This window comes from Gambusia affinis, linkage group LG20, assembly GCF_019740435.1.
Source record: "Gambusia affinis linkage group LG20, SWU_Gaff_1.0, whole genome shotgun sequence".
Classification (NCBI taxonomy): domain Eukaryota; kingdom Metazoa; phylum Chordata; class Actinopteri; order Cyprinodontiformes; family Poeciliidae; genus Gambusia; species Gambusia affinis.
In genome coordinates, this window is record NC_057887.1 from 21556153 (window position 1) to 21581416 (window position 25264).

Here is a 25264-nt window from a genome sequence, read left to right on the forward strand (position 1 = left end):
AACAGGAAATGTTATTAACATTTCACAAGATGTATTCATCACGTTTAGGCTGCGTTCACACTGCAGACTGAAGTCACCTGATACCAATGTTTTGCCTGAGCATCCATGTTTACTTCCGCAAACCCTCAGTGATGTGGCGGTTGGCAAAACACAGAGCACGCGCTCTATTTGTTGCGTTATTGCGAACTCTACTGCACATGTGGGACACTTTCCGGTCGTTTGCAGTTCACGTTTGAGATTACAATCAAGTTGCTTATGGAAGTGTGAACAACCACAAAAAAAAAAAAAAAAAAAAAAAAAAAAAAGCCGATTTGACAAAAAGTCGGAATTGGGTCACTTCCGGCTGCGGTGTGAATGCAGCCCCAGTATTTTTTCTTTTAGAATATGTTCATATCTGTATCATTGTGATCACTGTTTTTTTGTTTCAGCCATTGTCATAAAGGTTGTTTCTTTGTGCTAAAGTGCATTTTCTTGTGTCAAGATTTGCTCTTGTATATTTTCAGTATTGGTTTTGTAGCACAATAAAATGTAGCAAAATAAAAAAGAAAATTTTTTCCAAACCATTGAAAAGTAAAAATTCTTATGTTGAAGCAAACTTATGTTATATAAAGGACAAAATAATCCGATAGAAGGTGAACATTTATCTATGATAAAAGCATTTGAGGAAATATGAGTTATTTTCAGTCTTAGATGTTTCATTTTGTCAGTCTGCTGTCTTTACTTGCTTTCTATTTAAATTAAAATACTTTACAATTATTTTTAAAAAGCTAAAATTACTTTTTTATGTTGCACTAAAAAAATGGAGCTCTATCTTAAAAAAATACTTAATTTGATACATTTAATCAAATAAAATTTGTCAAACTTGTTTTACTTACATTTATTTAACATAAGAATCTAATGAACTTAATATATTTATTTGGATAAACTTAATTTGATTACTTATAACAAATTGACTTTTTTAAGTTGGATCATCTGTTTTCTTTTTTAAGTGTGGAGAAAGGATTAAACTATACAGTGGAATGCTGCCCTCTAGTGTTTGTTATGTTTTCTAATGTAGCAAACATTAAATTATTATATTGTTACATGTAATTTATTGTACTCCACATTTTGTGCAGTCTGACACAAAATTCTCTATATAAATATTATTTATTAGTACAATTTAATTCCATACTGCCACACTTTTTCCTTTAACTCAACTTTCCACTGTGTGATGGTCTGAGCAGTCGAAGGAGATTCAGGCACTGGTTTAGATTCAAAAGTGTCTTTTTCTTTTTGTTTTTATTGAACCCAAAACAACGAACATGGGTCAATAATGAACAAATTACAAATTTGGGCCCATAAAAGAGGTTAAAGTAACAAAATTCAACTCAGGCTAACAAACAGACCTACTGAAACACACAGAAGGGGAAACTTAAATACTGGCTGATCAGGCCACATAGAAGACACAAAAAGGGGAAAACACACAAAAACCTAACTATAACTAACAAAGGAAAATCCCATTCCCCCCTCTTGCTGATGAGTAGTGGTGTAAACCAATTTGCAGTTTCAATAGGCTGGCTCCACCCCTTCTCCACCTCTGTTCTCCTGAAGGACTGGAGCAGCCAGCACTGAGGGGACTCAAAAACAAACAAAGGTTAAATCAAGCAGAACATAACAGTGTAAACTAAAATGTGCGCACTTATTCCAGAATACAGTGTTATGCCTTTCCTTAAACCAAATTATTCTGTAAATTAAATCCTAAACTTAAAGAAATCCAAATATAAATGTAATGAGAATGGCTGACCTATTGTGTGATTAAATATTACCGCATTTGTGTGGCTGTAGTTACAGCCATCACACACTGATACGCTTGGATACTCTGAACAACTCACTTCTTTAATATTGACCTTTGCCCTTTGCTGGGTGGTAATGACAGCTGGGAAGTCAGCAGGCTTCAAGCAGTCATGTTGGTCAGGATATGAATTTTGTGGTGTGAAAAGAAAATCTTTTTTTTTAATGATCTTAGAGAGAATCAGATTATAATAAAAGTTTGAAACCTTCCTCTCCATAAGTGATGAGTCTATATTTTACTTTCACTTTCTAAACAAAGGGATAAAATATAACTATTTTACAATATTAACATTTTTGGAGCTGTGTCTAAATTTATTGACTCTTTAAATCTTTTCATTTGGATGATTTAGGATTAGCTTGAAAAGACTACATTGTTTTAGCTCATAATCTTAAAAAGAAAGAAAAATAAAATAAAAGTAATTTTCTACTCAGTGAAATGTTAACTAGTAAATGAAAGGGATGCAGTCGTTCTGACTCATTTCTTCCTTGTACAACAAGTTGTTAGTTAACTTACTTAATAATTTACTGATTAAGTAAATTATATTTCTACACGTTTTCAGGAAATTCTGGACTTTCTTGATTGAGCAACGCTGGACGTTTTTCCCCAAAGTAATTTATTTCCTTCTTCAGAGCAATCTGTTTGTTTATTCCACATCTTCATGGAAATATAACATAAACTTTTTATTTTTGCTGTGGTTTTAGAAATGGTTGTCAGAAAATTATTTTAATTATAGATTTAATCAGAAACACTTTTTTGTCATAAGTTGTAACTTAAGCAGTGTTATTAAATATAGTTTATTTTGACTGCTTCAAATGTTCATTGAATTTGGATTCCTGAACATAACAGCCTCGACCATATTATTGAAATTTTATGATAATCAACTAATAAACATTCCTCTCAATAAATCCTATAATCCAGCATGAATGTTGAATAAATCATCTTTATAAAAGCATTTGAAATAAGTTGCGCTCTGTTTGAAACACGGAAGATAATTAAAGTTCTGTTGTAAAGTTTTATCATCAATGGTTGTGGAAAATTATCATTTAGTAAGGATACTTCCTTCACATGTTTCCCCTGTGGTTTTTAAAAAGGCTCTTTGCTCTTTGTGAAGCTTTTATTGAGGCCAACTAAATGTGTTAGTTCAATAAACAGGGGCTGGACTTTTGCCTTTCACATTTTCAGTTTGCAGTTCCTTATAGGTCCAAACCGCAACGAAGCCATAAATATCACAACTCGCTAAAACTGAACAGACGAGAAGGCAGAAAAAATCTTTAACCAAATCAGCTCAGATGAATATTTTAAAGAAGCAAAAATGTAAATGTCGACGTTACAAAACGTGTATAGAGGTTTACCTTTACTTACTGATGATTTAAGGATTCAGCCGGTCATAACCCTGAAGCGAACAGTTACAGCTGATATAAAGCAATCAACGTTAATAAACTTGCAAAGCAGGCAAATCTGCTTTATCAATGTCCCCTTGAAAGCAGCAAACTATAACCGTTAATAAGGAAGTGCCAGGCGGGGCAAAGGTCCCCGAGCAACACAAGTCTAAAAAGGAGAAGCAGTTATTTACTGTGTCACTTGTGAGTAAGAGAAGGGACCAGAGGTTACAAAAGGAGGACCTGGTTAGGAATTAAAAGTCAACACTGGATTTATTACGGCACTGAATCAGCAGCAAGCTGGGGGGAAATTAGCTGTTTCAGTCAACACATGAGGTGGCCATACTGGAAGAGCTGAGGTTTATCTGACAGCGGAGAAGAGCCTCTGCATCTCCACATGACTTTAGGGGAATAATCAGTGACAAAGATGGAGCTTTTATCATTCAAATCCACATCAGAGCTCCTGTTACTCTGCTGCTGCTTCAGTCTGCTTTTGGTAAGTTCTGCATCATCTTTACATTTACTGGATCAGATTTACTGAGCAAAAAACGCTGAACCTCAACAAAAGGAAACAGTGTTAACCACAGAGGGGCTCATGATAGTCATCGCTGTACTTCAGCTCAAGAAGCAAAAGTTTATTTTACCTGTCCTAAGAAAAAAGAAAAAACAGTCACTGGTTGAATTTAAGAAGCAAATTAGATAATAAATACATGGATGACTATCTATTAAGATGTTGAAGATGCAGTTGGAGTTGAATAACAGCTTCTCATTTCTTAAACAACTTTGTCTAAAGAGATCCAGAGAAGATGTTAGTCTGTTGAAGACGGGAAATAAAGACAGGAATCAAGCAAAGAAAACGTCTAAAGAGATTGTTGTAGCTACTAAAATCAAGTAAAGAAGTTTCCAACACAGTATTAAAGACTGGGAGAAATGGGAGGAACCATTGTTACCGCGGAAGAAATGATCATAATCAGCGGCCGGTGCAACTTTTGTTGAAATTAAGTCAACAAATAAAATAAAGCTCACAGCTACAAACACATTCAGTAAGTTGTTAGATAATAAAAAGTTTATTTCAGTAACTTAATTCTCAAAGACTGATGTTTTCAAGGCTTCATTTCTCATAAATAAGATGATTTTTTTTATTCCCAGCCAACGAAAACACGTCAAAGATTAAAATATTAGAAAAACATATTACTGCAGGAACATCAGTTTAATAAGAAATATGATTAAAGGATGTTTCAAAAGTGAAAATAAGAATATTTCCACAATGTAAAGGGAACTCCACACTGTAAAACATTTCAGACGCATTCAGTTGTGTCAACTATCTTTTACTCTTTATGTAAAATAAATTTAGTGAGTTTTAGATTTTAAACCTAAATGTTTGAGTTTGTTAAAGATAAACTTACAGCAGTAACTTGTTGTTAACTTTTTATTAAGAGTTGAATAAACAGAGATTTTAGGTTAACATTTAAAAAACTGAAAGAAGAAACAGACAGGAGTGGGAACTATTTCCCAGAATGCTTAGCGGCGTGTTTTTGTATCCTGAGATGAAGAGCGTTACTTTGATGTGACTCTGGTGTTATTAAGGCAAATGTTTATTTTAATGCAGCTGACAGTTTGCAAAGCTTGAGGATAATGTCCTGATCACACTGAATGTTTCTGAGCTCAATTCATTCAGATGTTCAATAAAATTCATCATCAGATCAGAAATTTGGTTCATGTGATTTGAAACAAGAATTTAAATTATTCTACAGTAAAATAAGTTATTTTAACTTGATATTGTGACTAAAATAACAGAGAAATGTGTCTCTTTAACTGGGTGAGGACAGTGTTTTTTTCTTGCATTTTGTGAAATAATTATTTGGTTTAAATTGCAGCATTAAGTTAAAACTCACAATTCAAGATTAATAAACTTAAAAAACAATGTTTAGACAAATTGTCTGTTGTTGTTAAATCAACTTCATGAACTTTAATTTCTGAGTTAAAACCAAAATAATTTTCTCGTTGACTTAAATTTAATTTTCAAGTTAGGAAAATGTTCTGTTTACTGACGGGACAAAAGCTGGACTCTTCAGAAGGAGTGAGTCTCATTACATCTGGTGTAAAAGTGACACCGTGTCATCAGACTGGTGGTAAAACCTGGTGGTGGTGTGACGCTCTGGGGCTGTTTGGCTGCTTCAGGACTTGAAGTCTGGCTGTGATCAGTGGAGCCATGAATTCATCTCCACACCAAAACATCCTGGAGGAAAACGTCTGCAGCTGAAACCTTCTGCAGCACGACAATGACCCAAAACACACCAGCAGGTCCACCTCTGAAAGGCTGAAGACAAACAAAATAAGACCTTTAGAGTGGCCTAGTCAAAGTACTGACATGACACCTATTAAGATGCAGTAGCAGGACCTTAAAAATTACATTTATGCTGGAAAAACGTCCAATAGGGTTGAATTACAATCATTTTGCAGGTTATCACAAACAACTGACTGCAGCTGTTGCTACTAATGGTCAGAGGACAATCAGTATTTCACACAGAACCATAAAGGTTTAGATTTATTTTCTCCCTCAATAATAAAAATCTTCATTTACAAACTGCACTTGTGTTTACTTAGGTTAATATTTAAATTGGTTTGATGTTCAGAAACACTGAAGTTTAACAAACATGCAGATAACAGGAAGTCAGGAAGTCAGGAGCTTTAATGTGTTTTTTATTTATTTACCTTCATGTTTTCAGACTGTAACAGTGAACTCCTCTACATTAGGACCAATGAGAACATCTGAACCTACAACAGCAGGAAAACCAACAAAACCTGGTTAGTATGGAAAGTATTATTATTGTTTATCTTTTATAAATTTCTCTTAGGTTTTCTCAAGTGTCTCCTGTTTTCAGCTCCTGGAAAGGTAATAAATGTATCAGTGGTGACCCAGAACAGCAGCAGTATAACTCTGAAGTGGAACAAAGTTGATGGCATCTCAACATATAAACTGCAATATGATTCTGGCATTAAGAACATCAGTGATACTTCTGGAGAAACATTTGTACAACATGTGGTTTCTAATCTGACTGCTGGGACAGAATATAATTTCATTCTTTTCACTGAGGCCAATGGAGTCAAGAGTTCTGGATTCTCATTCTCTGCTGCTACAGGTTGGTGATTTCTGAGTTTTGTCTCATTACAAGAAAATCACTCAGATTATCTGGAGCATCACCTCCATTTACTATGTAATTAAATCAGATTAGATCATTTCTATTCTTTGTCCAAGAATAAATATTTTTTTTTTTTGCTTTTCATCAGATGTCTCTGTTTCCTTTCTGTTTTTCAGCTCCTGACAATGTAGCCAATGTATCAGTGGTGACCCAGAACAGCAGCAGTATAACTCTGAAGTGGGAAAAAGTTAACAACATCTCAACATATAAACTGGAATATGATTCTGGCATTAAGAACATCAGTGGTACTGCTGGAGAAACATTTGTACAACATGTGGTTTCTAATCTGACTGCTGGGACAAAATATAATTTCACTCTCTTCACTGTGTTGAATGGAGTCAGCAGCTCTGGATTTAATTTCTATGCTGCTACAGGTTGGTGATTTGTGAATTTTCTCTCATTCCAAGTTGATCACAATCAGTGTAACAGGAGCATCATGTCCTTTTGGTACACAAACTAGATTAAATAATATTTTTTTTCAATTCAATATCTTTGCATATCTGTCTTCTTAACTTTTGTCAAGTGTCTCCTCTTTGTTTTTCAGCTCCTAACAATGTAGCCAGTGTATCAGTGGAGACCCAGAGTGTTAACAGTATAACTCTGAAGTGGAACAAAGTTAACGACATCTTAACATATAAACTGAAATATGATTCTGGCTTTAAGGACATCAATGGTACTGCTGGAGAAACATCTGTAAAATATGTGGTTCCTGATCTGACTGCTGGGAGAAAATATAATTTCATTCTCTTCACTGTGTTGAATGGACTCAACAGCTCTGGATTTGATTTCTCTGCTGCTACAGGTTGGTGATTTGTGAATTTTCTCTCATTCCAAGTTGATAACAGTCAGTGCATCTGGAGCATCAACTCCTTTCTGTCCACAAAATTGATATAAATTAAATAATTCATATGTTTTTGCCTGAATTGCATCATTTTGCTGTGCAGTCTGTCTAATTGACATTTCTAATATCTTTTTGTCTCCTCTTTGTTTTTCAGCTCCTGACAATGTAGTCAGTGTATCAGTGGAGACTCAGAGTGTTAACAGTATAACTCTGAAGTGGGAAAAAGTTAACGACATCTCAACATATAAACTGGAATATGATTCTGGCATTAAGAACATCAATGATACTTCTGAAAAACCATTTATAGAATATGTTGTCTCTAATCTGACTGCTGGGAGAAATTATAGTTTCATTCTCTTCACTGTGTTGAATGAACTCAGCAGCTCTGGATTATTATTCTCTGCTGCTACAGGTTGGTGATTTCTGATAGTAAATGAGAGAAAAGTTGGATGAGATTTCAGAAATTATTGAGTCACAACAACACCAGTTACTAACTTCCTCAGAAGTTAAAGATAATTGACATCAAGTCTCAGGAATCAGACGCCATCGAAACATATATGACTATAGCATGAAACTGTTTTTGTTTTCACTCTAAATTATGACGAAGCGGTCGGTTACAAAGTTTAGACGTAATTATTCTGGTAGATTTAGATTTAAAAAGTTTTTCATTTGGGGCGTGCTACGGTGGCATAGAGCAGTGTTTCCCAACCCTGGTCCTCAAGGCACACTGCCCTGCATGTTTTAGGTATTTCCTTGCTTCAGTGCAGCTGATTTCAATTGATGACTGATTAACAGGCGTTTGTTGAACTGCAATCAGTTGAATCAGGTACATTAAAGTAGGGAAACTTCTAAAACATGTAGGACAGTGTGCCTTGAGGACCAGGGTTGGGAAACACTGGCGTAGAGGTTAGCGCGCTCCGGTGGCGTAGAGGTTAGCGCGCTCCGGTGGCGTAGAGGTTAGCGCGCTCCGGTGGCGTAGAGGTTAGCGCGCTCCGGTGGCGTAGAGGTTAGCGCGCTCCGGTGGCGTAGAGGTTAGCGCGCTCCGGTGGCGTAGAGGTTAGCGCGCTCCGGTGGCGTAGAGGTTAGCGCGCTCCGGTGGCGTAGAGGTTAGCGCGCTCCGGTGGCGTAGAGGTTAGCGCGCTCCACGCCTGGAGGCCCTGAGTCCTCGACGCGGCCGTCGCGGTATCGATTCCCGGACCCGACGACATTTGCAGCATGTCTTCCCCCCTTTCCTGTCAGCCTACTATGAAAAAAGAGACACTAGAGCCCACAAAAAGGACCCCCTGGTGGGGGGGAAAAAAAAAAAGTTTTTCATTCAACCAACAACTTTAGAAATGAGGCAGGCAGCCAATCAGATCATAGAAATATATCAAAAGCATGTAGATTACTAAATTAAAAAACATTTTCTTTGCATTTGATTGAAAAAAATCAATAATCAATTCAGCAAACTGTATCAGTGTAATAGCACTGAATGATTTCTGTTATATTTCACCAATTTATTTAATGATCTCCATGTCTTTGAGGATGGAAGGCCTCCTTTCCATCACCCTCATGAATTCATGTCATTTTAAAATATCAATTTTGCTTCAACTCAGAAAAAAACAAATTGGTAAAATAAAACAAAATCACTTTAAATCTAATCCTGCAGACATTATAAATAACCTTAAATTAATCAATTAATTCAGATGTTTCTGTTTCCTCTTGGCTTTTCAGCTCCTGAAAATGTAGAGAAAGTGGAAGTGGTGGCAAGAAACACCAGCAGTTTAACTCTGAAGTGGGAAAAAGTTAACAATGCCTCAACATATAAACTGCAATATGATTCTGGCATTAAGGACATCAATGATACTGCTGGAGAAACATTTATAGAACATGTTGTCTCTGATCTGACTGCTGGGACAGAATATAGTTTCATTCTCTTCACTGTGTTGAATGGAGTCAACAGCTCTGGATTATTATTTACTGAAGCTACAGGTTGGTAAACAGTAAATATTAATGTGAGAAAACGTGGATTGAGATTAGTAGCCATCTGGAAATATCAGTTAACTGCATAATAAGTAAAATTTATTCCACAATAAAAGTGGAAACTATCCATGGTCAACAACATCAAGACCGTGAACATTTGATTTTTATTTGTTGTTTTAATGTTCACTTTGGTCTTTGATATTGAAATGACTTTCTGTTGTAAATTACCTTCAGCTTCTCATCAGATGTTTCTGTTTCCTCTCTGCTTTCAGATCCTGAAAATGTCGATAATATAACAGTGGTGACTCAGAACACCAGCAGTTTAACTCTGCAGTGGGAAAAAGTTAACGATGCCTCAACATATAAACTGAAATATGAAGGAAATGGTGTTTCTGTCATTAAGGACATCAATGATACTGCTGGAGAAACATTTGTACAACATGTTGTCTCTGATCTGACTGCTGGGACAGAATATAGTTTCACTCTCTTCACTGTGTTGAATGAACTCAGCAGCTCTGGATTTAATTTCTCTGCTGCTACAGGTTGGTGATTTTTAACTATTAACATCAACAAATTTTGAAACAGCTGAATTTACTACATGATAATTGACTGCAACAGTAAACTCCATCTTTGTTTTTAGCTCCAGAAAATGTCAATAATGTAACAGTGGAGACTCAGAACACCAGCAGTATAACTCTGCAGTGGGAAAAAGTTAACGGCATCTCAACATATAAACTGGAATATGAAGGAAATGGTGTTTCAGTCATTATGGAGATCAATGATACTGCTGGACACACATTTGTACAACATGTTGTCTCTAATCTGACTGCTGGGACAGAATATAATTTCATTCTCTTCACTGTGTTGAATGGAGTCAACAGCTCTGGATTATTATTTTCTGCTGCTACAGGTTGGTGATTTGTTATCATTTACGAGAAATTTCTGGATTTATTTAAAGAAACAACCACCTGCAACAATGAGCTCTGCCTTTGTTTTTCAGCTCCTCAAAATGTAGAAAGTGTAAGAGTGCAGACTCAGAGTGTTAACAGTATAACTCTGCAGTGGAACAAAGTTAACGGCACCTCAACATATAAACTGAAATATGAAGGAAATGGTGTTTCAGTCACTAAGGAGATCAATAATACAGATTTAGTTGTACAACATGTGGTTTCTGATCTGACTGCTGGGACAAAATATAATTTAATTCTCTTCACTGAGGCCAATGGAGTCAACAGCTCTGGATTCTCATTTTCTGCTGCTACAGGTTGGTGATGATGTTGTAACTTTGGATTTAAACTGTACTGACAACCAACCAGCACAATTGATCATTCTAAGGTTTTATCTTTTAATATTTTAGTTGTCTTTAACTCTTGAATTCTCAGTTGTTAGGAACAACAAATGTGTGGAAATAACTGAAATCCTCCACTACCAATTAAACAACAGAACTGCCTACAGTTGTTGTCATTAGCAACAATCAGTGCTAACGAATAGAAATAGGGTTCTGTGATTGGCTGCTTTGCAAACGCCACCCAATAAAACATCAGACAGCATCGAGCAAAGGTGTCTCAATTTCCAAAGCTGCATTTTAAAAGATATTTTAGATATGTCTGTTGTTTTGTTTAGAAATCAAATTTCAATATATTTTTGTTAGTCATTTGAAGCTTTTTGTGACATATTTTATTTCAAAATATTAGCCAAGAGAGTAATTAACCTAATTAAAAAAGGAATATAGAAGAAGGTTTTATAAACAGAAACAGATTTTTGTACTTTTTACTCTTCTAAAGTTCCCTGGTGACATCTGGATAAAAGATAAACCACAAATAAAGATTCAGTTTCAGTAAATTGTCATTGGGTTGCAGATTATGATTATTTTCTCAGATTTAAAATTTATTATCAAATTAGTTGTGAGTTGATTAGTTGGACATAAAAAGATTTTCATCCAAAGAGGTTATAAATCATTTATTTTAAAGTGACAACAGGTCATGATTGTCTGTTTTGTTTCCTCAGTTCCTCTGAGTGTGAAGTCGGTTCGTGTTTCGGAGCGTTTAGTGGACAGAGTAACTTTACAGTGGGAGAATCCAGATCAAGCCTGGAAATACAACCTGAGTATTAACGACACAAACGCATCTATAACCCAGCAGGAGACGAGAAATGTTGTGTCATATTTAATCTCCAACCTCAAGCCTGGGACGATGTATCAGTTCAGAGTGATCACAGTGTTCTCTGGACTGAACAGTGCTGCTTTCGTTGGTGACACAGTGACACGTAGGTACACAGGGCCAGGCAGAAGGAAGATAAAACCTTTTTCTGCATTGTTGTGTTAAATTAAGGATAATAAAGAAGCTAAAATAATTGTTTGTTTTTATGTTTCAGAGATCAACTGCATTGCTGTATCCTGGAGCGTCACCAACTCATCGATCCAGGGAACAGTTGAAGGATTGTTCTCCAGGGCCACGGCCTCTAATGGATCTGAAACTGTCGAAAGTCCTGAAGGGAAAAACGTGACATTTTCCAACCTCCATCCTGGAGCAACCTATAACATTTCTCTACAGTATGAAACATCGACTGAACCTTATCTACAGTGTAGCATCAAAATACCCATCAGTAAGTACAAACCACTCATTATAACTTTATATCTATAAAAGAAGTTATATTAAACTTAGACTGAGTATATTTGAAATGATAGCTTTAATTCGAACGAGTAAAATGTCAGATAAAAAAATTATGACAACCAAAACAATATACATATAATAGTAATTAAACATAAAAACAAAAATAAAACTTCCATATTCAGTTCAAAATGGAGCAGTAAGAAGAAAAAGTTTTTAAATTTTCCCCCAATTGTCTCGTCTAAATATGTTTGACATTATACATTATTTACACATCTAACTTTTGCCTCCAAATTATATCCTTGAAAATAATCAATTTATTTAACTGTGTTGAAAGAATAAACTGGACTCCAACTTAACGGTGTTATTATTGTTTTATGGTTTGTTTAAGTAAATTAAAGGAGCATAGAAATACATTCATGCATGAAAATATTTAGTTAAAAAATGCAGTAGTTTAGTTTAGTACTAGATAGGAACACTATTATGAGAGGTTTATGATATAAAGCTGATATAAACCAGTACTTGCATCTGTTTGTATTATTTATTCTTTCTGATGATTTTCTGGTTCTTCCCTCCCAGTTCCTCCTTCTTTAGCTCCTCTCTGCAGCTACTGGGGTTCTGGCTACAGCGCTCTGATTAAATGGGACAAACCGGATGGTGTGTGGACGACAGCTGAACTCAACATAAACAGAAAAAATTTCACTTTAACACCAAACGAGAATCGTCTCACTGTGGACGGACTTCAACCGGCCAAAACTTATAAAGTCTCTGTGATTTCAAAGCTGGAAACAAAATCTGATCCTTTAACATCTGAACCATCCATTTTTTTCTGTTCCACTGATAACAGAGGTGAGCAAAACTACACATATTTTCTGTTTGGATTTATTAAGTAATAATTTCTCTAATCTATTAAATGAATCCTTCCAGGAGTCATTGGAGGATCTGTGTTCGGGGTTCTGCTTTTTGCTGTTCTCATCTGTGTCATTGTGTTTCTTTTCCTTAAAAAGCCAGATTTTATCCGGTCAGTGCTTCCTCTGTCGTACCACTAATTACCCCTATAAAGTTAATAATTAAATCAAGTAATGTTTGGTTTCTCTTCCCGAAGCAGAAAAACGTCTTTCCTCCCTGGATCCAAAAAGTCAGATTCAAAGGGGAAGTGAGTGTGAGCTTCACTATCTGCGAACTTAACCCTCAATGGAAATCACAGCCTAAAATGATCATTTATCAAACATTTCTACTGTTTTTGTTTCAGAATCATCCCTGTAGCCAAATTCCCAGACCACTACCACCAGCTGAGTTTGGATGAAAACCGAGGTTTCAGTCAGGAATACGAGGTTCGTCCAGATCTTTAACACTTCCCCTCTTCTCCGTTACGTTTCCAGATAAAGTTTCTGTTGTTCTGTGAAGCTACAGTTGATCGTTTGGCCCTTTGTTCATTTCATGGTGTGTTGTTTTCTGCTTCCACTCAGTCCCTCGCTGATGCTGGAACAAACCAAACCCAAAAAGCTGCGACTCTGCCAGAAAACAGAAGGAAGAACCGCTTCACCAACATCCTTCCCTGTGAGTCCGTCGTGTTCCTGTTGGTGTTTCTGTGGCATTTTATCATTTTTAAAAATGTTTTCATTCTCCTGCCAGATGACTGGAGTCGAGTGAAACTAAATGCATCAACTCCAAACAACACCTTGGACTACATAAATGCTAATTACTTACCAGTAAGTATGACTCTGTAACCATGTTGCCATAGTAACTGAACTATGCTTTGTAATCTCAGCTCATAGGAATCACATGTGGGGTTCCTCAGGGCTCCATTCTTGGGACACTTTTATTTGGCATCTTTATATGGAGCGCAACAACTTCTCTTACTACATGCTGATGACAAAAACTTTTTATTTGTGTGTCATCATTAGAGGACGAGTCAGAATGTCCAACATAATTCAGAAAAGACAGATGTGAAGGTTATAGAAAGGCCTGTCACAATAATCAATAAATCAATTAATCGCATTATAAAATAAAACAAATTCAATAATTTCTATTGGTATGATTTAACTTTCTTTTTTTTTTTTTCTCTTTCTACCAAAAACTGGATGATAAAGTTTTCAGTTTGGAGTTTTGGTCTCAACTAAACCTTTTTATGAAGGACAAAAACTTTAAAATTAATTTTATTTGTTGTTTTGTTTATTTATTTTGGATATTTAAAATTAAAAGTTCATTTGAATTTGAAGTTTACTGATCTTTCAGAATGTGCTCTTGCATTATCATTTTGTCACTATCTTTACATCAGTTAAAATGGTCTCAAAACAGCAATATTATCGTTTATCGCAATAACCTCAGGAACAATTTATCGCCCAGCAAAATGTGTTATTGTGACCGGCCGAGTTAGAGATCAAAATTCATCTAGAGTCAGTGATGTTAATGATTACAGCGAAGGTCAGAAACCTCGGTGTAATTGTATCTGAATGTAGGCAGCTACAGTAACTCCAGTAAACCATTAAAAATATTGGCTGAATAAAGTGTTTTCTGTCAAATCAGGGAAAAAAATGCATGTTTTTTATTTTCAGAAGGTTAGATCTAACATGTTTCTCGTGATTTGATGAAATGTTACAAGATTAGTTCATCCGTAGGATGATATAAATAATTTTTTACATCCCATTTTTAAATAAATGCAAATAAAAACAGTTATTTTACCATTTAATCTAAATCTGTCAGAGTTATGTGTAGCCCTGTCGGCTGTGTTTGTCTTCATGATCCAGTTTGTTCACTGATGTTCTGCTGTAAGGCCGGAAACAGAACCGCTCTTTCTCACATGGGCTTCATCTGATGGCATGTGGTTGAGCTGGGTTTTATTTAGAGGCATCGTGGTAAAAGGGACTGAGTACAGATCATAAAATGCTTCTCATCTGTTTTTTTTTTTAAACAAATGTTAAAAATTTGGTGCCCTTTTCCTCCCACTTCAGAATTATGTTCTTCTTTGCATTGGTCCATCATTTTAAATATGAACAAAAAACATTCAGTTTAATAGTTGCAATGTGACAAAATGTGGAAAAGGTGAAGAGTTAGCACTGCATCAGGAAGGCAAAACATAAATCCATTTTATAAAATGCACAAAAATCCCTTCAAAGTAGAAGAACTAACAGCAGAGAGAGAATACATAGATGTGCAAAAATAACTCTATTCATCTTATTATGCGTTTCGTAAGAGGAAGCAGCTTTGCACTTTGATAACTGAACCATGAATCGTTTTGCTTCAGTTCTTGTTTTAAAATTTGCTTTCATAAAGCTGAAGCATTTATTAGCTGGGTTTCGGTAACTTTTGTAATATTTTATTCCTATTTTATGTTGTCCTGCATTCTGACCATTTTGTAATAAACTGTACAAAGTCTGCAGAGCAAGACAGAGAGTCACCTGCTAGACTGCACATATTTACATAAGGGAACAAAGAAAGTTATTTAATCTATGGTTGCTGTTAGTGTTAAATTTGATACTTAGCATTGAATAACAAAGTTGCTTCAAAGGACTGAAGAGAAAAACTTCACCAAACCAAGAGATACGTGATAATAAGTCATAAAGCTGTAGAGAAATCTAAAAGGAGGAAGTTGATGGAATAAACAGAACAAGATAACAGAGGAATCAAATCATAAGAGATAATCTTTCCATTGTAAGCTTTAAACAGTTTAACAAAATAATCTCGATTCCATTTGCAGACAAAAACTTATTAACTCCAAAGTCCAAACTAAGGCAGCAGTTACAGTTTGTATGAGGTTATATATTAGACTTTGAACTGTGGTAAACTGTTAATCATAGAGCTTTTCTGGTAACTTCCTTTTATTCTTTTTACGGCGTCTCAGCAGTCGCCTTCCTCATCGCGGTAGCACCGTTCTCAAGCTCTCACTGCAGATCTGTTCATAAAATAATTCAATCACCTGAAAGCTAAAATATTATTATGCCTCTTGTGCACAAATAAGTCTTTTATTTTATTTGTTTATAGCATTTTTTAAAAAGTCTTTCCTGGGCCTTTTGTTGCATCTACAAGTGTGGTTTGACCTTTGCTCTCCTAAGAACTTCTCTATTTATAAGCTTTAGTTCTCTGAATCATTGTGTTCTTTGTTCGAATCAGGACCAGATTACTCATTAATCATTAATAAATCTTATTTAGGTGTTATGCCGTGCTTATGGTAAATAGTTACTAAGGATGTTGACATAAAATTGAAGATCCATGTGCTTAAATCAGAAAGCAGAAGTTTGATAAGCTTGATGGGTTTACAGAGAAGCTTAATAAAGATCTTCTTCTTCAGGGCTACAGCAGCAGCAGAGAGTACATCGCCTGTCAGGGTCCTCTGCCCAACACGGTCGGTGATTTCTGGAGGATGGTGTGGGAGCAAAAAGTGAAGCGAATCGTCATGGTTACCAACTGCGTTGAAGCAGGGCGGGTATGTTTTCTGAAAAATGTTCTACGGACAGATTTTAGGGAAGTTTAAACCTGAAACGAAAGAAAAAGATGCACTGTAAAACATTAGAAGGTGGTTTAACCTGAAAATGAAAATCCACCTGCTGCTTCGAAAATTAAATTTAAGTCAACAAGAAAATTATTTTGGTTTTTACTCAGAAATTAAAGTTCATGAAGTTGATTTAACATCAAGAGACAAGTTGTCTAAACATTGTTTTAAACTTCATTAATCTTGAATTGTGAGTTTTAACTTAATGCTGCAATTTAAACCAAATAATTATTTCACAGAATGCAAGAAAAAGACATTGCCATCACCCAGTTAAAGAGACACATTTCTCTGTTATTTTACTCACAATATCAAGTTAAATTAACTTATTTCGCTTTAGAATAAATCAAATTCTTGTTTCAAATCTCATGAACCAAATTTCTGATCTGATGATGAATTTTATTGAACATCTGAATGAATTGAGCTCAGAAACATTCAGTGTGATCAGGACATTATCCTCAAGCTTTGCAAACTGTCAGCTGCATTAAAATAAACATTTGCCTTAATAACACCAGAGTCACATCAAAGTAACGCTCTTCATCTCAGGATACAAAAACACGCCGCTAAGCATTCTGGGAAATAGTTCCCACTCTTGTCTTTTTCTTCTTTCAGTTTTTCAAGTGTTAACCTAAAATCTCTGTTTATTCAACTCTTAAAAATTTAACACAAGTTTATCTTTCACAAACTCACACATTTAGGTTCAAAGTCTGAAACTCACTAAATTTATTTGACTTAAACATTAAATATAGTAGACAGAACTCAGATGTTTTACAGTGTGCAAATCTTTTGGTTCTCTTGATATTTGGTGATTAAACTGATATGTGAGCAAGACGTAAACCAATGCAGTATCAGAAAAAGCACAATGGTCTTTTTTTTTCTGTGTGTTTTCTTATTGCAGACCAAATGTGAACAATACTGGCCTGAAGACAGGAGCCCTAGTAGTCATGGAGAACTGATCGTCTCCAAAACGTCTGAGGAGAGAGAGTCCAACTGGGTTCTGAGGGAGTTTAAAGTGAAACATGTAAATAAAATCTCCTACATTTTAAAACCTAAAAAAATAAATAAAACTAAGTCAGTGTCTTACCTGCTGGATCTCAGTCTGGAGAAAAACAGATTCTCCTGAAGAGACTAACGTTAGCAAAGTTAGCTCATGTTTAGGATTTGTTCAAATCCTAAAGCAGATTTGTTTTAAAAACATCACACAAATACTTTACTTCAGATTTTAATACTATGGTTAATTTTTCATTTAAATAGTAATTTAAGTAGTTTGATCTATTTAAAATTAAGACTGTGTTAGCACATTACCTGTTAGCAATAGCCCTCCATGTGAAACACATATATAGTTAACTTTAGCAACCCAGACAGAGGAATTACTTAATAAAAATACAGAATAAAAATGAACAAAACAGCTTTCACGTAAAGGGATACTTTGAAATTGCTGAGATGAGGTTCTGTTAAAAGGTTGTAATTTAACCTGAGAGGTAGAAGAAGCTAACGGCTAGTAAGCGGCCAAAATGATGCAAATTAAAATAACTCCAGTCTCAAAATTTTAATGCTGTTTATGTAAATATCCTCTTTTATGAACCTTTGAACCGTCAACAGTTTGCATTTGATTTGTATATATTTCCATGTAAACACCAATGATTGATTTTCCTGTGTAAAACATGTAGACGTATAAAAAGAGAAAGTATTGCTGGTGTTTAGGAAAACAATGTTTTAGCTGGTTTGAAGAGTACGTGTTTCACACAGGAAGATCATTGATGACGCACCAACAAATCATTGACTTAAAACTCAGTTTAAAAATTCAAAATCCATTTAAATTCAAAAAATTTTTGGGTTGAAAATGTCAAATTAGTAAACAAATTAGTAACAATTTGTTTACTAATTGTTAGTAAACAATTAGGGTTTACTAACTGTTCAAATTAGTAAACCCTCACTAATGCAGTTTTTTTATTATCGTTTCTGCAAACTGTTTAAACTGCTTCTTACTGCAGGTAAGATACTGACTACTCAATACCGCTCCACAGAACCCCACATTCTACTATTTCTTTGGTCTTTTTTTGCTGCTTACATTAAATATAGATTTTTATTGGCTATTTTATTAACCCATTATAACCTGTCAAATGCATAAATATAACTTACTGAATGCAGATGAAGGATGCAGAGGAACGGACGGTGAAGCATTTCCACTTCACTGCTTGGCCTGACCATGGAGTACCTCAGGGCACAGAAGTCTTGATCCGTTTCAGAGGACTTGTGAGGAAACACATAGAGAGTGAAGAGAGCAAAGCACCAACCGTGGTTCACTGCAGGTACACACCAGTTTACCCAGTTTACCCAGTATGGTCTGTCGTTACTCCAAAGATGTTTTGCAGCAACAATCAGCAAGATTTCAAGGTTGTGGTTCTGATGGACTTAAATAAATCCAGATATTTAATGTTGTTTTGCTCCTAAACTTATGAAAACACTTCAGATTAAATTATTATTTTTCTAAATATATATCTGTAAATATGCCACTATGTTATGGCACCTTATTTTTAGTTTTTTACACATGTGCAATCCAACCTTTTTGAAAACGAAAAGGACACAACTTTCCAATTTCTAGTTATAAAAGTTGAGTTTTTAAAGATATAATTTTTGAGCAAGTAAAGGAGAAATAACATCAACCTGAAAACTGCAGCGGTTGCAGTTTTAATTTGACTGACTGTCAGAAAACAGAACCAGGAAGTAAACACATTCTGAGTCTCACAGCAGAGGTTTCTAAAAACAGCAAATTTACAAAAGACTTTCTCCAGATTTAGCTATTTTTGCCGTTTCCTTAGCACACACATTTTATTAACTGTTTGCTGATATAGATGGGCACCAGTGAGTAAGCTAAGCTAAGTTTTATCTTACTTTAAGAGTCCAGTAAACTTCAGTAATGACCCTTGGCACGTGACATCACCGCTCTCCAGAACTCCGCCATGATGGACGTCAAAACAACCAATGCCTCATTTAAAGCTAGTCAAAAAAAAAACAGACATATGTAAACTGATATCGTTTCTATTTGGTTGATTTCACTTTAAAATGGTCACAGTGTGCTAAGCGATAGGCTGCACAAACAGACAAGGATAGAAACCAAGATAGTCATTTTGTGGTACAACTTTTAATGAAGAAAGATAAACAGAAAATGTCATCCATGAACCTGATATTGAAACATACAAGAGACTAATATATCGCTGCACCTTACTGTATGGCTAGCTCCATGGCTAGCTCGCTGTTACGGTCTCTTACTCTGCAGTTGTGGAGTCGCAATATCTGGGATCATGAGCGCCCCCTGCCATGAGGCAAGATAACTGCCTGCCTCACCTCGAATCTGTTCTCTGCCGTCTCTGATCGCTTCTCAGCCACGAAACACGTTACACACACAGCTGGTGACAAAAAACACTGCACATTATATACATAAGCTAAATTATGGAAAATCAGTTCAGATATGAAATGTTTTTTAACCATTTTATTGGCGACGTACAGACAGGAGGAGCTTGCTCTCATAGAATGTCAGTTAGCGAGAGGTTGATTAATCAGGTGAGGCTCAGCTGCTGCTGCCTCACTTCGCTTCCGAGCATTTGAATGGGAAAATGCGAAAATTCTGCAGTTTTGAAGAAAAAAATAGTCATAATTGGTTAAGCTAAATAAAAAATAATTACTCCACAGTACTGGCTCACTTGCGCCCCCTGACCGCGCGTCAATGGTAACTATGGCAACCAGTGACAGTTTAAAAGCCCACTGACTCTTTCTGCAGTCAGGTTGCGCGCGCATCCGTCCTGTTAATAAAAAAAAATCCATCAGACAAGCCCGCTCTGAATATCAAACGACACTGTGACATCACACTGTGACATCACAACGTGACTCCAAAGGCAGAATTCTGACATCACCAGCCATTATATAAGTCTCCTCACATCATCAACTTTCATCACAGCCCTTAGAAGCCGTAGTGGATACATTCTCTTGAGAATTTCTTTAACAGTTTACAGATTTACAACTTTGTTTGGTGCAAATTTCCTTTGGTGATTTACATCAAACTTACTGTGAAATCTTAACCGAGATTCTAGAGATTTGATTTTAACTTAGAACCTGAAAGAAGCAAAGCTTATGATGGAGACCAACCAACGTAGCATGGAAGAGACTGAATTCGAGATCATTGAAAGGGAATTGCAGATACCCAACCGACCCAAGCGCAAGAGGAAGAAGGTGCCTTTTGCTGTCTGGTTGGAGCAGCAAGAGATGAAAACTTCTGCTGAAAATATTGAACAGCAGGAGGCTTCATCTGTGATGGAAAATGGATCGATCGCCCAACCTCTGGAGGTAGTCGATCAGAAAGGGGACAGACCGACACATGACAGTGAGCCCAATGTGGATAACCTGGTACCGACTAAAACCTGGACAGAGGAACACGCCTCAGCTGACCAACCAAGGACCAGGCGAAATAAGAAGAAGAAGATCCCGTTCAGTGTCTGGTTGGAGACACACGCCCCTGTTGACCAACGGATTTCCTCTGAGATTTCTAGAACGGAAGAAACTTCACTGGATATCGAACAAGAATCGATCTCTGTACCTCAGGAGACAACAGAGAAGGAACAGCCCCTTAAGTCTGACACTGAAAATGTTGAAACGCTGGAGACTTCTCTGCCTGAAGAAGAAGATCAGGACAATTCTTTAAATAAGGATATTTGCACAGAGGAACCTACGATTTCTGTAACACAACTGGTGACGGAAAAGGACGACATCTCCAAACCAGAGAGGAAACAGGATCAGAAAGGGGAGAAACAATCAAAGGCTAAGCGCATCAAGAAGACGCCACTGTTGTGGAAATCCTTTCCCGAGCCTGATGCCACCATAGATCTGTCATTTTTCACTGAGAACACTGACATTAATAATGGACCTCTGCTGGAAAACAAAAGTCTTCAGGCAGCTTCGCCCAGCAGCGAAAAGAAGACGTTTTGGAAAACGCTGCCCAAATCAGAACCTCATGTAGATATAACTTTTATTGCTGAGAATATTGAAACGGAAAATGTTTCAATGCCAGCACAAAAAAGTAATGAGGAAGCTTCCTTGACAACAACTCAACCAAGGTGTACATGTGCTGCTAAATTTAAGGAGACTGAACTGGAACACATCAAATTTAGGAAATATTTAATGAATCAGCTTGATGAGATGTTTGATACAAATAAAAAACTGAGTGCAAAACTTAAACAACAGAAAGATCTGCTGAGCAAAGTCCTCTCAGAGAGACAACAACGCAGGAAGCCAACGGTTTCTGTTCAAACTCAGACTGATTCAGAGGAAAACCTAAAACAGAAACCAGTCAGTTTTCAATCAGCTTCAACACAAACAGAGACGGAGGAACCAGAAATCAGTTCCCAGTTAAAACCAGTCCTTCAAACGGTTTCAACTCAAACGGAGATGGATGAGCGAGAAACCAGAAGTCACTGGAAACCAGTTTGTGAAACGGTTTCAACGCAAACTGAGGTAGATGTGTTGGAATCCGGATGCCTGTTAAAACCAGATCATCAAACAATCTCGACACAAACTGAGCTCCCTTTACTGCTACAAGAACAATCGTCTGAAAAAAAACAGGATGGGCATCAGGATGGGCAGACCAAGGGATTAAAGAGATCAGCAGGTAAGAAGAGGAGAGAGTCAGCAAAGAAAGCTGCCTGTGAATTGGAGACTCTGAGTAACGAAACAGTTTCTGAGGCAAACAGAGAACATCAAGACATTCCAGTACCAGAACCAGTTGGGGATCAGAGAGCTAAAAATGAGATTTACTCAAATGAAACAATCATCGGTAAACTTCATCAGGCGACAGAAGAAGAAACGATCTGCCCAACACAACAAGGTGAGGACCACCGAGATCAGAGAAAAGAAACCAAAAAATCTAAACGCAAGAACCAGAGAAAGGCAGCGATGAAAGCTGCCTGTGAATTAGAAACAGTCAACAAAGAGAAAGTTTCTGTAGAAAACAAGGAACAAGAAGAAGTTTCGATACTGGAAATAGTCAAGGATCAGAGAGCTACTATCATTATTGAGATTCAAAAAAATGAAAAAGTGATTGATAAACTGCAGCAGGCGACTGAAGATGAAATGGTCCCTGAAAAACAACCAATTGGTGATCATCAGGTTGAGAAAAGACCAAAGATCAAATCAAAATGTAAGAAAAAGAGAAAGACAGCAGGGAAAGCTGAACTGGAAAACAATTCAAAGCCAGTAGTGACTGATCAAAACTTGGTCCAAAACACGGAGACACCAAAACCTGATGTAGAAACAGCCCCAGAGATCCCACAGACAGCTTTAGAGGAAATAGAGATAAAACCAGTCATAGTGTCAGAAGATGGAACAGATCAGGATCCTGTAGTTCTTACAGAAAAACTAAGAACATCGCCTCCACAGACAGAGGTTACTGCAAATGAAGGTTGAATCCAGAGACCTCAGCAATCAGAGACTCAACCATCTGAAGAGTCAGAGGAACAGAACAAAGTCTCTGAAGAAGAAGAGAAACCCAAGACAAAGATTTCACTGTGGAGGCGATTCAAAAAGGCTGTGACTCCATCCTGTCTGCGCCAGTTTAAAGACTGAAGAAAAGGCCAAACAGCGTAGACACTTTATGTCTCCAGATTATCAGGTTTAAAAGAGGGAGGGGCCAGGTGTGGGTTGGGTGATTGGTGGGATTTGGAAAAAGAGCTACAGTTGTTGTTAATTGGACATTTCAATATTAAAAAGCCAGGACTGCACGGTGGGAAACGTCTCCCTGTGTAGCTGTGGGTTCACTCCGGGTGCTCCGGCTTCCCCCACGTTCAACAACATCAGTACTCATGTTCATCCATTGGAAGAGTTTTATTTCTAATTCTAAACAGAAAATAAGAAAACCACATTTAATAATTAATGGGAGATTTGGAAAAAGAAAATGCAAAAAAAATGGAACAAAAAGAGACTTTTAGAAGTCTAAACTTATACAAATTGGAAAAAATTTGACAACTATTTATCTTTCTTTAAATAGTTGTCAAATTTTTTCCAATTTGTATATATACATATATATATATATATATATATATATATATATATATATATATATATATATATATATGAATTTATAGATAGCTGCTGCCTCACTTCGCTTCCGAGCATTTGAATGGGAAAATGCGAAAATTCTGCAGTTTTGAAGAAAAAAGTTTTAATAAACCAACTGTAAATATCATGTTATTGTAGGATTACGTAGGCCTATGTTAAGTGAGTGCATGCCCCCCCTCCAAGGTGTCCTGGTTTTCCCAAATGAAAATATGGTCACCCTAGGCAATTGTCAATAATAATAATGACTGGCAGCCCAGTCAATTCCCGGTGTAATCGGGAATTTGCAACGAACACTTTTTACAAGGTAAGATTAACGTTGTTATAGCTTATAAGTAAGTATGATTAGAAAGATATAAAATATGGCATTAAGGAGAAGGTGCGGGTCTAATTATTAGTAACCATGGAAACAATGCCGCACCATCATGTAGCCTAGCATATATGAAAACAACTGGTTAGCATCTGGTCTTTTGTACGTTTATAAGTTTTCTCCGGTGTAAAGGCAGACGCTGTTTATGACGTAGTGATATAAATCATGTGGCGTGAATTCAGGCAAAGTAATTTGATCAACACGTCAGGAGGGAAGAGATATAGGTCGGTTTCTAAGCTAGCTGTTTACAACTTTTGTAAAAAACCGCCGTCTATGAGCCCCAACCAGGTGTGTTACGTTCAGAGAGAAATTATCTCGACTCGAGCAAGTAGACGCCATGAATAAACTGGCAAAAACAACTTGGGAAAGCAATTTCAGTCTGTTCAAAACTCCCGTCCCTCACTTCCGACGTCCATCATGGCGCCTCGAATGATTTAGTGACGTAGCTGCAAAGGATCAATAGAGGAAGTAATCACACAAATAGTCTAGTGTAAGGTACATGGAAGAGATAACATATTTTTATTGGTTTCTGTATAATAAAATATGGTAATACGGAAGTATTTGCATGTAATTTCCCGTTGTTGATGTTCATATTTTTAACCCAGAAAGTGTTGGTGCTTCTATTTGTTGTTGTCCTGTCAGCGCCGGGGTGGGCCGGACGGGCACCATCATTGCCCTGGACGTGCTGCTGCAGCAGCTGCAGCAGGAGCGGGCCGTCGGCATCAACAGCTTCGTCTACAAGATGAGGAAGCATCGATCTCACATGGTGCAGACGGAGGTAAAACTAACTCTGCAGGTTTATTACTGAGGCTTATCTCCACGTCAAACACCCATAAAATTTAATAAAACTGCTTTTGGTGTTTATTTATGCATGGCTATTTGGATGTTAAGATTTCTGTAAATTTGCAAGTAAAACAAACTCCAGTACTTCCGTCACTTGAGAAAATAAGCTTACAGTGAAACAGACTGAAGGAAAAACACTAAATGTGCTGCTACCCAAAGTACTTCAGACTTAAAATAATGTTTGGGTTCTTTTGCAGTGAAGAGTTTACTTACTTAACTTTTTTTTTTTTTTTTTGATTTATCAAACTTGTGAAATGTTTTTTGCACAAAGTATTCGTTTTGGAATCGGTATTGCCTATGCCAGCTTGAGTTTTACTCGGAAAGAAAATCGTTATCGAACATGTCTATTAAAAATCTCTTTTCTAAATGTCCCTCGTCAGTCCCAGTACGTGTTCCTGCACCAGTGCATCATGGACAGCCTGCAGCCGCCCAGCAGCCAGGAGGAGAACGTTTACGAGAACGACGACCTGATATACGTCAACGCCACGGCGCTGCGACAGCTCCGCTGACCCGACGGAACCGGGTTCAGCCCAGCACTAAGACTTGAGCTAACTGATAGTGTTATTACACACTGAACGTGAAGCACATTTACACATGGTGTTTATACTGTATAGAAATGCTTTTGTAGTTTAC

General features: G+C 36.6%; 1 protein-coding gene across 9 annotated transcripts; it reads left to right on the forward strand.

Moving 5' to 3' along the window:
* The first annotated feature begins 3427 nt into the window (after positions 1-3427).
* On the forward strand, positions 3428-25211 carry LOC122823603 (receptor-type tyrosine-protein phosphatase H-like). 9 transcript variants are annotated; one of them, XM_044103386.1, is made up of 23 exons: positions 3428-3706; positions 5940-6018; positions 6096-6353; positions 6530-6787; positions 6958-7215; positions 7409-7666; positions 8968-9225; positions 9489-9758; positions 9857-10126; positions 10217-10480; positions 11224-11481; positions 11590-11820; positions 12405-12674; positions 12753-12846; positions 12931-12981; positions 13078-13159; positions 13295-13385; positions 13461-13537; positions 16117-16251; positions 17213-17335; positions 18466-18626; positions 24431-24566; positions 25012-25211. In XM_044103386.1, exons 1-23 carry the CDS (start codon positions 3638-3640, stop codon positions 25138-25140), a joined length of 4080 nt encoding a protein of 1359 aa, XP_043959321.1. In that variant the 5' UTR covers positions 3428-3637; the 3' UTR covers positions 25141-25211. The 9 variants fall into 9 exon arrangements, with proteins under 9 accessions (XP_043959321.1, XP_043959322.1, XP_043959324.1 ...); XM_044103387.1 differs by having other exon boundaries at positions 12934-12981; XM_044103389.1 differs by having other exon boundaries at positions 12837-12846; positions 12934-12981.
* The last annotated feature ends 53 nt before the right edge of the window (positions 25212-25264 follow it).

Coding starts and splice junctions, on each gene's coding strand:
- LOC122823603 (XM_044103386.1), top strand. CDS start 3,638: ATGGAGCTTTTATCATTCAAATCCACATCAGAGCTCCTGTTACTCTGC. Junction 11,482..11,589: donor CGTTGGTGACACAGTGACAC/GTAGGTACACAG, acceptor TTTATGTTTCAG/AGATCAACTGCATTGCTGTA. Junction 16,252..17,212: donor ACTGCGTTGAAGCAGGGCGG/GTATGTTTTCTG, acceptor TTCTTATTGCAG/ACCAAATGTGAACAATACTG.